We start from the raw sequence: 15310 nt of genomic DNA, 5'->3' as shown, positions 1-15310 counted from the left end.
TTATTTCAACTAAGAGTTACTGCTCAGAGGAAGTGGAGAAAAAGTGTCCAAGAACTTAAGTTAGCAATTTTAGCCAGAAAATTAATTGACTCTGAATGTGCCTGGAGTTCAGTTGAATCCACCTGTCCATGTCAATCTACCTACTCAGTTGCTGCCAAAATTTAAGAGCCTACAAGGTGTATGTCTCTGCTTCAGATAATAGTTGTTCTTTGGTACATTTAAGACACTACATTTAACACTGTAAAGCAAACCACCAAGGAAGCAATCATAATCACACATCACACATATTGCACATTCCTACATTATAACACTGACTATGCTTCAAAACTACTTAATTGGCTGTGAAGTGTTTTGAGAAGTCAGGCGCTACAGAAATGCAAGTCTTTACTGTTTCAGTAAATCACCATGATGCTGAATTTTTATTAAACTGATAAAAGCAAAATGATGACAGGACTGTCTGACTGATGACTTGGATCCAGGACCCAAATAACTGCACTCCAAACAAAACATGCAAACCTTTTGGAGAAACTTCTAAGTTCCCTATTGAAAGCTGATCACGTATCAAGGTCAGTTCATAGGAAAATACAGCTTCTTTTTATATTTGATGAAGGGGGCTTCTTCACTGATTTCCCCCAACCCAGCAAAACCTGTTTCAGATACAGTTTGAATAAAGCACAGGCTTACAAAGAGATTTCTCCACCGTTTGCTGCAATGCCAGAAGCCCCAGTCACTTCTCAATAGTTATCCTGGATTATTTTCAAAGAAGAAAATTTATCCAACATCAAATAGGACATAGTCTACTCACCTCTAGCCTGAAAGCTTCTCTCCCACCATCACGCTGCACACAATTTCTTGCCATTCAGGTGTTACTCCTTCCTCGAACCTCAATACTTTCAAATCAAGATAAATCTTATCATATTTAGCTCCCTCAATCTTCCTCCAGATCTTCAAACTTTGGACCCGACTCATCCTTACATTTCTCCAACAATCTTCAAGATTTCAAAGATCAGTTTCAGCACCATGGTGATTTTCTAGACTCACAACCACTACAATCCAGAAGAACAAGGGCAGCAAACATATGGGAACACCACCACCTAGCAGTTTCCCTCCAAGCCACTCACCATCTTGACTTGGAAATATATTGCTGCTCCTTCACTTCTCTGGATCAAAATCCTGGAAGTCCCTTCTGAACAGTACTGTCCCCAAAGGGACAGCAGCAGTTCAAGAAGATAGCTCATCACTCCCTTCTCATGGGTAATTAGGAATAGGCAATAAGTGTCAGCCCTGCCAGTGACACCGACATCCCATGAAGGAATAACAAAAGTGTGCAGCATTGCTAGGATTTTTTTTGTGGCTACATCGTCAAAACCTACATCTCTTCCAAACCCCAATCAATTTAACACACCCAAAGTTTGACAAATGATCTAACAGTTGACTGAAGAGAGACTTCAAGTAGGTCAACTAATTATGGAGCAAACTATAAAGGATGTTTTTTTGGAGAAGTCATTGACTACACTGAATACTTATCCCAAACAAGGTCACTAGGGGAAATGTTTCACCAAGTTGCAGTAATTCCCAACTAAGTTAATGTAATTAATCAGAAAGTTCAAGTGATTATTTTCTCTTGCCTCTTCTTCTGAAGATGTTGAGTCCTTACGTGAGAGAGTTCAGTCCATCCTTCACATGGAAACCTAGGCAGATACTGCCTACAAGCTACACAAACTGCCCCCGCCATTTTGGAGGCAACACTTCTTTCAATGTTCACACTTGTACACCTTATAATGGAAATCAGTAGATGCCTATCAAGGAGGAAAAGCCCTGGTATGTACTTTACCTCCTTCATTGCCCAGGATAACCAAGCTCAACAGTCACGTATCTGAGGCAGGATGTTGAGCTTCTATTGGGGCCAGGAACAGAGCATGACACAGATAAAAATAGCCCCTTCAGCTATTATGCTGGTTCCCCAGATCCAATGCACTTGCAGGTCATTTTTGTGAAGGAGGAATGAGAAGAGGAGCCGCAAGCAGTGAAAGGCTCCTCCACTCCACAGTGACCATCTAGCTGCAAGACCAATTTTCAATTTAAAAGCGTTGGAGAGAGCATGCTTCCATTTTGAAGCAGCCTCTGCCTCACTTACCTTCTATTACAACTTTTCTGCTCCTTTCAAGCTGGAATTGGCCCTCCAGCTTCGAGAGCCCACCCACCATTTTAATTGTGCACCCTGTGAAAACCACAGCGATTGCTCCAGGGAGGGGCTGGGGAGTGAAGTCAAGATCTGGAAACAATCCCAACTTCTGTTTCCCACCCCTGGAAGGAAAATCCTGCTCAAGTCTGCCAGACAAATGCAGTCATGATGTGGGTATGCCGGCGTTGGACTGGCGTAAACACAGTGAAAAGTCTGACACCACCAGGTTTTAGTCCAACCTATTTATTTGATAACATACTCGCAAGCTTTCGGGTTAGTCCCTTCGTCAGGTGAATGGAGAGTTCTGGCCTCAGACAGAGCATATAAAGCACAGACAGTTTAGAGATTTAGAGAAACAGACAAATGCAGCACAGACCATGAATCAATCTGGAACCTTCTTTTCTATATAGTTCATTTGATAAAAGACTTTGGTATTAAGTCTGTGAGGGGACCATCTCCACTACAATGAAGTATAGCATGAAGGTGGCACACTTTTGTCTACACTGAAGGTACTTGTTAGATTTTTCAATTCATTTTCCAAACTCACTTGTCCTTGCTTGACATTAATCTCCTATGGCCATCCATGAAGCACCTGGACATATTATTCATGCTAAAGTTAACAAATTTAAATAGTTGTGGTTATTAAAGTTATACAGACAGAGGCTGGAATCTGCATGCACTGACACCACTCTCACTAATGAATAGATCTGTCCAAGTTAGCAGAAATAAAATCATTTACCATTAAAATATTCATTGTATACGTAGTTAAAAATAATAATTATTAAGTAATAAATTATGGTGTGGAAATTGGACCTCATTGCACCCATCTTACAGGCCAATCAAAGGCAAGTTTTTATTTGAAATAGAACCTTTCTGATGAGTCAGAAGAAGCAGGAGTTCTCCAGACTCCATCAGCATTGCAATCCCAGCCTATACCAGCAGCCCACAGCCAGGGAGAGGAGAGGCCCAATATGTTGAGGTCACTGTATAAGTGCATCAGAAGCAATTCAAAGAAGGTTCACTCAACTCCTGGGATGAAGGGTTATCTTATGAAGAAAGGTTGAACAGATTGCGCTCATACCCACTGGGATTGTAGAAGGAGAGGTGACATTTTTGAAATATATGAGATCCATAGGGGACTGGACAAGGTGGATACCAGGAGAATGTTTCCTCTTTGGAGGAAATTAGAACTAGGGTCACAGTTTAAAAATAAGAGGTCTCAGTCTTAAGATGGAAATGAGGAGAATTATTTTCTATTGAGGGTCAACGGTCTTTGGAACTTTCATCCCCAGAAAGCAGTGAACATTGAATTTATTCAAGGCTGAGTTAGATAGACTTTTGATAGAAAAGGGAGTCAAGAGTTGTTGGGGGGGGCTGGACAGGAAAGTGGAGTTGAGACCATAACCAGATCAGACATGATAATCAGATACAAGGAAACAACACCACGTGGGAGTCCCCTCCAAGTCACTCACCATCCAGGCCGGAAAATAAATTGCCGTTTCTTCGCTGTCGCTGGCTCAAAATCCTGGACTACCTCCCTAACTGCACTTTGGGTGTTTCTATGCCACATGGATTGCAGTGGCTCAAGAAGGCAACTCACCATCATCTCTCAAGAGTAATTAGGGATGGTCAATAAATCTTGGCCTAGCCATTTCTCATTTCTTGAATGAATAAAAAATCTTACCAAATGGCAGAGCAGGTTCGTAGGACCAAATGGTCTACTCCTGCTCTCAAGTCATATGTGTGTGTGCGTTTGTGTGTTTGGGGAAGGTTGGGGGAGGAGTGAGACAGACGTTGGCCACAAGCCTATAAAAAGCGAATTAGTTAAGATCAAATTTTGAGCTGGTCTTGGGTGGGCCTCTCAAATTGGAAAATCACACCCAAAGAGTGAAGCATGAGGTTTAGGAGTTTGAGTGTTCATAGGTGACTCACACCCACCACACTGAAAAAGTCAAGGAACATTACTGTGACTATGAAAGAAAAATGTTTAATTTCATCATCTGAGGTCTTGCACAGTCTAATCTTCCTATTCAGTTGCTGATAATGCATCACCTCTCATATATCATGTCAGGTAAAACAGGTGCATCTGAAACTGTTTCCAGGGATACAACAATGAACCTTGAGGAATAACATAGGCTGTCTTGTGTCAGAAGATCAAGGCCACACAAGAGTAAGAGCTTCAGTAATTTTTATTATTTGTGCATGGGAGGTGGACGCCAACATAACTGCTCCTTCACGTCATCATCTGGCTTGTGATCACCTCAAATCGACTGGGCACCAATGACCATTCATTTCATACCAGGTACGGTAATTGCGACTTTCCTTGAAGCCAGTTGTCTGGGCTGGAGGTCGGTAAGCTTCTGCTGCCTTGATAGGTGCGATCTGCGACCTTTTGATGGTCAAATGCATATCACCAACTATCCCCGGGACAGGTCTGAAACCTGTCACAGACGAAGTTTCTTTGAATTACTGGGTTCACAGGCACAGGAGCATGTTCAGCAGTTCTTGGCCAGTCGACTTCCTTGCAAGCCACGTCTGTCAGAATGAGCCTGCAGGACCAATCGGTCAAGCGCGACTTACTGTGATCTAGAACGCCAAGATAACCACAGCTAAGCAATTTATACCACACATACTACTCCAACAATACCATCTAGTTCCTGCTGGCAGTTCAGGTGACAGTGGTCAAAGGGAGTCATAAATTGCACCCGTTATTTGTTTCTCGGCCAGTAATTGAATATCACCTCCCGGCGCCCTTGGAGATACCAGGTGGTTCCCGCGGAAAGGCATGCCTCACTGTACTATAGAAACCAGAAGATTCACACAGCTACTTTTGAGATTGGTAATTCTGGATGGAGCCAAGGGCATAGAAACCATAGAAAATTTACAGCTCAGAAACAGGCCTTTTGGCCCTTCTTGTCTGCGCCGAACCATTTTTTGCCTAGTCCCACTGACCTGCACTTGGACCATATCCCGCCACACCCCTCTCATCCATGTACCTGTCCAAGTTTTTCTCAAATGTTAAAAGCGACCCTGCAATTACCACTTTATCCGGCAGCTCATTCCACACTCCCACCACTCTCCGCGTGAAGAAGCCCCCCCCAAATATTCCCTTTAAACTTTTCTCCTTTCACCCTTAACCCATGCCCTCTGGTTTTTTTCTCCCCTAGCCTCAGTGGAAAAAGCCTGCTTGCATTCACTCTACCTATACCCATCAAAATCTTATACACCCCTATCAAATCTCCCCTCATTCTTCTACGCTCCAGGGAATAAAGTCCTAACCTATTCAATCTCTCTCTGTAACTTAGCTTCTCAAGTCCCGGAAACATCCTCGTGAACCTTCTCTGCACTCTTTCAACCTTATTTATGTCCTTCCTGTAACTAGGTGACCAAAACTGTACACAGTACTCTAAATTTGGCCTCACCAATGCCTTATATAACCTTGATGTGGAGATGCCGGCATTGGGCTGGGGTAAACACAGTAAGAAGTCTGATTCGCATTCTAATCAGTAATCTGTAAACTGTCTGTGCCAGAACTCTCCATTCGCCTGACGAAGGGGCAAACCCCGAAATCTTGCGAGTTTACTATCAAATAAATTGGTTGGACTTAAACCTGATGTTGTCAGACTTCTTACTGTGTTATACAACTTTACCATAACACTCCAACTTTGATACTCGATACTCCGATTTATAAAGGCCAATGTACCAAAAGCACTCTTTATGACCCTATCCACCTGTGATGCCACTTTTAGGGAATTCTGTACCTGTATTCCCAGATCCCTCTTCAACTGCACTCTTCAGAGTCCTACTATTTAGCCTGTACGTTCTACTTTGGTTTGTCCTTCCAAAGTGCAATACCTCACTTTTGTCTGCGTTAAATTCCATTTGCCATTTTTCAGCCCATTTTTCTAGTTGGTCCAATTCCCTCTGCAAGTTTTGAAAACATCCTTACTGTCCACTATACCTCCAATCTTTATATCATCAACAAATTTGCTGATCCAATTTACCACATTATCATCCAGATCATTGATACAGATGACAAACAACAATGGACCTAACACCGATCCCTGCGGCACACCACTAGTCACAGGCCTCCGTTCAGAGAAGCAGTCCTCCACAACCACTCTCTGACTTCTTCCATTGAAAAAGTCTGACAACACCAGGTTTAAGTCCAACCGATTTATTTGATAGTACACTCACTAGCTTTCGGGTTAGTCCCTTCGTCAGGTGAATGGAGAGTTCTGGCTTCAGACAGAGCATATAAAGCACAGACAGTTTACTGATTAGAATGCGAATCTTTACACCTAACCTGCTGTTCGAGTCTTAAAGTGGCTGACAATGTGAGTGGAAGGAGCACTGATCACAGGTTAAAGAGATGAGTATTGTCTCCAGACAGTACGGTACGTGAGGTTTTGCAAACCCAGGCAAGTCACGGGGGTTACAGACAGTGCAACATGAACCCAAGATCCTTGTTGAGACTGTCCTCATGTGTGCGGAACTTGGCTAAAAGTCTCTGCTCAGTGACTCTGCGCTGTCGTGTGTCGTGAAGGCCACCTTGGAGAATGCTTACCCGAAGGTCAGAGGCCGAATGCCCGTGACCACTGAAGTGTTCGCCAACAGGAAGGGAACAGTCTTGCCTGGTGATTGTCGAGCGATATTCATTCATCCGTTGTCGTAGCGTCTGCATGGTCTCCCCAATGTACCATGCTTCGGGACATCCTTTCTTGCAACGTAACAGGTAGACAACGTTGGCCGAGTTGCAAGAGTATTGACCATGTACCTGGTGGATGGTATTCTCACATGTGATGATGTCATCCGTGTCGATGATCCGGCATGTCTTGCAGAGGTTGTTGTGGCAGGGTTGTGTGGTATTGTGGTCACTGTTCTCCTGAAGGCTGGGTAGTTTGCTGCGAACAGTGGTCTGTTTGAGGTTGAGTGGTTGTCTGAAAGCAAGAAGTGGGGGTGTGGGGATGGCCCTGGCAAGATGTTCGTCTTCATCAATGATATGTTGTGCTTTATATGCTCTGTCTGAGGCCAGAACTCTCCATTCACCTGACGAAGGGACTAACCCGAAAGCTAGTGAGTGTACTATCAAATAAATCGGTTGGACCTAAACCTGGTGTTGTCAGACTTTTTACTGTGTTTACCCCAGTCCAATGCCGGCACATCCACATCATTCTTCCATTGAGCCAGTGTCTAATCCAATTTACTACCATCCCCATGAATGAATGAGTAACCAATCTCAACACACCTGACTGTAACTGCACTCTAATGGTGGACAGATGTGCAGTTACATCTGCTTTACTTCTCAGCCAGTCACTTTAGCCATCGCCGCTTGGCCAGAGCGGCGATGTTCCTGGCAGGACCATCGGGGAGGCGTGACTCACTGTATTATAGAAGTGAGAAAATTCACACAGCTACAGTAACCATGGCTCTCCTGTCCCTTAAGAGAGTCATAGTTACACCTAACATCTGCAATTGTCCTCAAGAAGGTAGTGGTCAGCTGCGTTCTTGAATTGCTGCAATCCTTATGGTGTACTGTTGGGGAGAGAATTCCGGGATTCTGATCCAGCAACAGTGAGGGAACAGCAATATAGTCCCAAATTAGGGTGATGTGTGGGTTGGAGGCAAACCTGCAGGTGGTGATATTCCCATGCATTTGCTTCCCTTGACTTTTGAGGTCGCAGTTTTGGAAGGTGCCTAGAGTTGCTACAGTGCACCTTGTAGATGGTACACGCTACCATCACATCAGTAAGTTAAGGGTTAAGGTGCTAGTGCCAATCAAGTGGGCTGTTTGTCATGGGTGTTATTGAGTGTCTTGAGTGTTGTTGGAGCTGCACTCATCCAGGCAAATGGAGAGCGTTCCATCACATCCAGAATTTTGTCTTATAGATCGTGGACAGACTTTGGGAGTCAGGAGGTGAGTTAATTGCCACAGATTATAGTCTCCTCATTTACATGACTGGTCCAATACAGTATCTGGTCAATGGTAAATCCCAGGGAATAGTAGGGAATTCAGTGATGGTAATACCATTGAATGTCAAGTGTAGTTGGTTAGATTCTCTTTTGTTGGAGGTCATCATTGCTTCACACATGCGTGGCATGAATGTTACTTGCCATATATCAGCCCAAGTCTGAATGTTGTCCAGGTCTTGCTGCATATAGGTACAGACTGCTTCAGTATCTGAGGAGCCATGAATGATGCTTAACATTGTGTAACATCCCACTTCTGTTCATTGGTCATTGATGAAGCTGCTGTAGATGATTGGACCGAGGACACTACCTTGACTAACTCCGACAGTCATGTCCTGGGACTGAGGTAATTAACTTCCAACAACTATCTTCATGTGCTCTGAGTATGATTCCAACCAGTGGAGATTTTCCCCTCCGATTCCTATTGACTCCAGGTTTGCAAGGGCTCTTTCATGTCACACTTGTTCAAATGCTGCCTTGATGTCAAGGGCAGTTACTCCCACCTCAGCTCTTGACCTCAGCTCTTCTGTCCATGTTTCAACCAAGGCAATGAAGTTTGGAGCCATGTGACCCTAGTGGAACTCAAACCACAAATCAGTGAGCAGCTTATTGCTGAATAAGTGCTGCCTGAAAGCAGTGTCCATGACACCTTTCATCACTTTGTTGATGATGAAGAGTAGACTGATGGGGCAGAAATTGGCTGTGTTGGATTTGTCCTGTTTTTTGTGTGCAGGACATACCTGGGAAATTGTCCACATCGTTGGATAGGTGCCAGTGTTGTAGCTGTACTGGAACAGCTTCATTTTGGGTACAGCAAGTTCTGGAGCACAAGCATGATTCAAGAACAGCTTCTTCCCTGCTGCCATCAGACTTTTGAATGATCCAATCACACATTAAGCTGATCTTTCTCTTCACCCTGTCTGTAACTGCAACACTTCATTCTGCACCCTATCTGTTCTTTCTCCCCATTGTAGTCTATGAACGGTATGTTTTATCTGAATCAGCTTGTAAAAAGCAATATTTTTCACAGTATCACAATACATGTGACAATAATAAATCAATTCAATTCAATTCAAGTCTTCAATATTATTGCCAGAATGTTGTCAGGGCCCATAGCCTTTGCAGTATCTAATGCCTTCAGCCGTTTCTGGATTTCACGTGCAGGGAATTGAATTGGCTGAAGACAGGTATCTGTGATGCTGGGGACCTCAGAAGGAGGCCAATACAGATCATTCACCAAGCACTTCTGGCTGAAATACTTTATTGACTTTTGTATTGATGTGCGGGGCTCCCCTATCATTGAGGATGGGGATATTTATGGAGACTCCTCCTTTGTTAGTTATTAAATTGCCCACCAGCATTCATCACTGGATGTGGTAGGGCTGTAGAGCTTAGATCTGATCCATTGGTTGTGGGATCACTTAGTTCTGTCTATCGCATGATGCTTTTGCTGTTCAGCATACAGCATCACCAGGTTGACATCTCATTATTAAATATGTCTGGTGTTGCTCCTGGCATGCCTTTCTGCACTCTTCGTTGAACCACGGTGGATTCCCTGGTTTGGTGGTAATGGTAGAATGGGGGGAGGAGCTATGCCAGGTCATGAATTTACAGGCTGTAGTTGAATACAACTGTAGTGCTGATAGCCAGCACTGCTCATGTGCTGTTTTGAATTGTTAGATGTGTTCAAAGACTACACCATTTAGCATAGTGGTAGAACCACACATCATGATGGAGGGTATTTGAGGGTACCCTCAATAGCAAGACAGGATTTCATCTCCACAATGGTCATTTGGTAATTACTCCTACCAATGCTGACATGGACAGATGCATCTGCGCCAGGTAAATTGGTGAGGATGAGGTCAAGTAGTTTTTCCTTTCTTGTTGTTGGCTTCTTCACCACATAATCTAGCTGCTACATCCTTTAGGACTTGGCTAGCTTGGTCAGTGGTGGTGCTGCTGAGTCACTCTTGGTGATGATGGACACTGAAGTCCCTCAACTAGAGTACATTTTGAGTGGAAATTTTTAAGTCATATCATTAAAGGAGAAGAGAAAGGTAGAGTCAAAGAGGTTTCAACAGAGAATTTCCAAGTAAAGGGCCTTGGCAGCTGAAAGCACAACTTTCCATGGAAATCAGGGGTTAAAATTGAAGGAGCACAAAGTCTCGGTGAGTTGTAGGGCTTGCATCAGTGACATACTTGCTCAAACTTGCCTGTGTTTACAATAAGGCCTCCCTCACGCCACCAGAAGCAACAGGTTACCCTTTAAATAAAAAAGGAAAGCCAAAGTGAACTGGTGCATTAACGATTTTTGAATGATCAAGTGTGTCGTTTTAGTGCTGTCAGCTGCTTCGGCCTCACTGCTCTTTTGAACAAGGGAAACAAAGCAGAGAAAGATCAGTTAGCATCTGCCCAGAAGGTGATTACTCAGCAGCCGTCTGCAAGAGTTATTGGCAAAATAACAACTTTATTTTTCGCATGTGGTGAGGCGCACATCGATTCTGATGATATCAGCAGAAAGCAACCTGTTTATCTTCCCAAGATTTGATCGGGTGAGATGAAATTCCGCCTGCCCACATGAAAAGACAATAAACCACCCCCTTCCTCTGCCTCGTTGTCTCATTTCCCATTGGCACAGAACTCGCTTTGGGAGAATTTTGGGCCAATATCTCACATGCCTGCCCCTGCCCTGCTGCCAACATTACAACTTTATCACCTACTGTGCTCTTCATGTAAGAGAGAGAGGACAAAACGATCTTAATAGGCAAAGAGAAAAAAACCCCAAGAGACTGGAGGACCGAAAAAGTAGACATGAAAAGATAGTTAAAGAGGAAAATAGAAGGGAAAATAAAATCAGCATTCCTATTGCAACTCTTATGACCGCAGTAGTTTCCAAAGAGCTTTGCAGTCAATGAAGTACTTTAAAGCAAAGTCACTGCTGTAACATAGAACACACAACAACCAATTTGTGCAACAAAATCCCATAAACAACATGATCCCTTTTCTCCCTTTTAATAATATTGTCCCCAGACAACCTTCCCATCTCTCCCTCGCCCTAGCCCCCTCACAGCTCCTCCTCCCTGTTTAATGATGTCAATTTGATAGGTTTGTAAATCAGCCACTGTTTGAACTCCACAGCTTTATGCTAAGCACAGTCTTTCCCTCCAAGCTTACTTACACAGATTTATCAGATTCACTTCATGTACCAGAGTAGAATTGCTGGACGTTACAATTGGAAATACAGTTCTGGGTTAAATAAGCCTGATTACTTGTACTTACAGTTTTGAAAGCTCTGGAACCTGCAGCATTAAAATGCATATTGTTCACAAGTGTGGACGCAAATGTCCTTGTGCTTTGTTTATGAGAAGTGTTTGTGCCATTTCTCACCAAGATCACATATCAGCTCCCATTTGATTTGGCTTCAGTGGATTTCATGTCATGTTTACGGCTAGATTCAAACACCATCTGTAGAAGTGGAAATGAGGATGGGTTCATACTGATGTGTTGTCTTTAATAATCCCGTATATTCAGGTTCAACTGAACACTAATGCAACAACCAATGTAAACCAGCCACCACACTGCCTGCCAACCTACGTTCTGTTCTTCCATCCCCTTCCCAAAAATACAGGCTGCTTCAGCAGAATATTCACAACAAGGTTACAAAATCCCACCCGTCCCTCTTGGAATCAGGACCTCTATCATGACAAGACTGCCTCAGTAAATCCTCTCCTGCAATCTCTCTTTGAAGAGAAGAGGATCCCTGGCTAAAGAGCCGGTGAGAGAAAACAGGAGAACACCTGGTGCCCAGATTTCAATGAGGTGACTCAGAGGGGAGCTCTGAGATTCATAATAGGATAGGGAAGGGCAAATCTAGGCTTAGAAGATTAAATGATGAAGTTGTATGCATTGATTTTCCTTCAAGTTTTTGAGATTGAGGGGTTATCTGCTCAAGCAGCTGAGAACGTCATAAGGATTCAATAAGGTAAATGCAGGGAAACTATTTTCACCTAGTGGAGAATGAGGAACAAGGGAGCATAACCCTAAGATTAAAGCCTATTTAGAAGGGAAATCAGATGGTAGAACTCTTACCCCCATAAGGATGCTGCGGGGGTGGCGGGAGCAATCAAAACTGAGATTGATGGATCTTTTTTTAGATAAGGTTATCATAGAATCCATTCAGCCCATCAAGCCTTCATTGATCCTCTGATTGAGCATCTTACCTAGGGCCTATCTCTGTAACCCCATGTATTATCCTGCTAATTCCCCTAACCTACACATCTTGGGACACTAAGGGGCAATTTAGCATTGCCAATACACCTAACCTGCTCATCTTTGGACTGTGAGAGGAAACTGGAGCATCTAGAGGAAACACACGCAGACATAGGGATATGGATCATTGGTGGTGGGTAGGTGAAGTTGAGATCAAGTCGGTGTTTTCTGATTGAATGGAAATTCGATCAGCTGCATCCAATATGGCTGTGAATGCAAACCCAATCCTCTCTACTTGTTCCTACATTCATAAAGTTAAACTGTGGCAATAACCAGCAAGGCCTAAGTCCAAATGATCATATGGCCAATTTAAGACTCATCACACTGAGACTACTTCATTGACAAGGGTAAAGGGGCAAAAAACCCTAAAACCACTTAAGAGGCTTCAAGCTTCTGTGGGATTTTTATATCTGGATATATTAGAAGAGATCAAATAATCATTCTCATCATTATTCATCTGGTAAATTGAAGAGGTCATTATGGAGACAGCCATATCCTGCAATCCGAGGGCAAGTGGGAGCTTTCTAGCAAATTGAAGGCCTTGTCATGGGAGAAAATAATAAGGAAAAAAGAGGTTTAAGAGTGAAGGAGAGAAATCAGACAGATTTCTAGACTCTAAAGGTGTCAAGGCGTGTGGGGAGGACATGGGAGGGTGACATGTAGAAAAAGGATCAACCATGATTATACTGAAAGCTGGAACAGGCTCAAAGAGCCAAATGACCTACTCCTGCTCCTAGTTTCTATGTTTCAGATTGATAATGTTTAGTCCATGTGGCCAGGGCAGCTTTCAGATTTAAACTCTCTTAATGTTTTATGGCCTTTTGGGATGGTGGTTCAGGACTGAAACCTGACTACAGGGATTGGGTTTGCATTCACAGCCATATTGGATGCGGCTGATTGAATTTCCAATCCCCACAGCACTGGAAGCTCAAAGCTGAGGGTATCATTTCATATGTCTGACTCTTAGGGAAAACAATGTCAAAGCCATGAACTCTATATTGCTATAATATTAAAGGAAAGAAATATAACTGGCAATTATATTGCACATTTTACAATCTCAGATATGTCCCAAATCGCCTGTCAGCCAATTAAATCTTGAAGCGTGTTCACTGTTGTAATGTAGGGAACTTAGCAGCCAAATTTACACACATTAAGTTTCCACATACAGTCATATAATGATCAGATAATCTGTTTTAGTGAAACAATTAACACACTGTGGAGAACTCGCCTGCTCTCCATCAAAATAGTGCATACCCTCCTCACTTTCTGATTGGAATTATATTGCAGTTCCTTCATTATCACTAGGTCAAAGTCTTGCCTAACAGCACTGTTGAAGGTGCAGTTACACCAGATGAATGTGGCTCCAACACCTTCTTAAGGGGAATTAGGGACGGGTAACATGCGCTGAGGTTGCCGGCAATGCTAATATTCCATGAATAAAAAAAAACCTCCCTCAGTACTACAATACAGGCCCGGCCTGGATTTTGTACTCAGTTGTTTTTTGTAATGGGACTCAAACCCATGACATTCTTGACTCAGGGAGGATAATGCAATCGCCAAGGTCACAATCAACCGTCCTCCCTGCCTCTTCCATAAATGACAGCCTTTACTGTTAATGTAATAGGGAATTCAGATTAAATTAAGTGTGGCTCAAGATCATCATCACTTTCCTCAATAAATCGGTTGGCTGTTCTTTCTCAATGAAACTGGAGGATCACTAAACCCGTGTTCATTAAACCAAGAAGGTGTGCACTCAAAGGTGGCAGGTGCATTTTCACAGCCAATTTTAGTGTAAACAAAAGCCATAGATAAAATAACAGATCTCCCCTGCCAAATTAAGATACATTGAACATAATAACTAAGCCCAGCAAAAGTTTCAAGGTTGCAAATGGATCTTGTGACTGAGAGCCATAAAACAACCTTGCAGCTGACACTTTGCGATGGCTCCTGCAGACCTGACTTACATTACACCCTTGCAATTGGTTATCCGACTCCCTCTATTTATTGCACTATCCTCTGATATGACTCTCTGTCAATCACAATGTTTCAAAATGGGGAAAAGACCGACCCACTAGATCAGACTTTGACTTCCAGCTAGGGCTGGATTCACTCTAGTTGGGCTTATTGCCCTTGCTGAGGTTGTGAGGGAAGGAGATGAAATAGCAAAGTAGCCAGACTTTTCATGCCTGCCATGGATCAGTCGACTCAGACAAGGCTTAGTGATAGCCCACTCACCCCTGAGTCAAAAGGGTGTGGATACAAATCCCACTCTAGAAACTTGCGTCCATAATTTTGACTCACATTCCAGTGTAATACTGAGGGAGTGCTGCATGCACTGTTGGAGGTGTCATCCTTCAGATTAGACATTAAACTGAGATACCCTATTAAGACCCCACAATATCACTTGAAAGAAGTGTAGATAGGAGAGTTCTTTCCAGTGTCCTGTATTTACCAATATTTACCATTCAAGCGATGTCACTAAAATAGATGAGCTGATTATTATCTCATTGCTTTTTGTGGTGGAATATTATCCTGCACAAACTGTTTGCTGCGTTTCAGATATTACAACGGTGACTACACTTCAAAAGTAATCCACTACTATAAATACCCTGAGATTGTAATAGGCACTAAAGAAATGCAAGTTTTACTCCCTTTCCACTCCTAATCACAGCGCATAGATTTCTTCGGGAATGTAGACCTGCATACAGGCGTCAGTTCACTTCCATGACAAACATCAACAAACATCTGATCACACCCACTGTCACAGTGGAGCAAAGATGTTCGTTCTCCTCTGACACAACATGACTAAGAGATGATTACAATGAAGAGGGACAGCATCATTGGACATGTCCAAGAAGCTTTCAGATTCACTGACTTCAGCACAAC

At 43.1% G+C, this 15310-nt stretch overlaps 1 protein-coding gene across 7 annotated transcripts in view; it reads right to left on the bottom strand.

The window, feature by feature from the left end:
• hipk2 (homeodomain interacting protein kinase 2) overlaps window positions 1-15310 on the bottom strand; it is a 285854-nt gene that overhangs the window by 164344 nt on the left and 106200 nt on the right. The window contains exon 1 of one of the 7 annotated variants that reach the window (XM_080190635.1): window positions 11435-11511. The exons of the other annotated variants lie outside the window; for them this stretch is intronic. Within the exon in view, the coding sequence (XP_080046761.1) occupies window positions 11435-11463 (29 nt within the window). The 5' untranslated portion in view covers window positions 11464-11511. Of the gene's footprint in view, window positions 1-11434; window positions 11512-15310 lie in introns of those variants that run through there. 7 annotated transcript variants of the gene reach the window in all.

Source organism: Carcharhinus amblyrhynchos, chromosome 6, assembly GCF_965287045.1.
Source record: "Carcharhinus amblyrhynchos chromosome 6, sCarAmb.v2.hapA, whole genome shotgun sequence".
Taxonomy (NCBI): domain Eukaryota; kingdom Metazoa; phylum Chordata; class Chondrichthyes; order Carcharhiniformes; family Carcharhinidae; genus Carcharhinus; species Carcharhinus amblyrhynchos.
The sequence above is the reverse complement of the archived record's forward strand: the minus strand, read 5'-3'. Positions and strand labels throughout refer to the sequence as shown.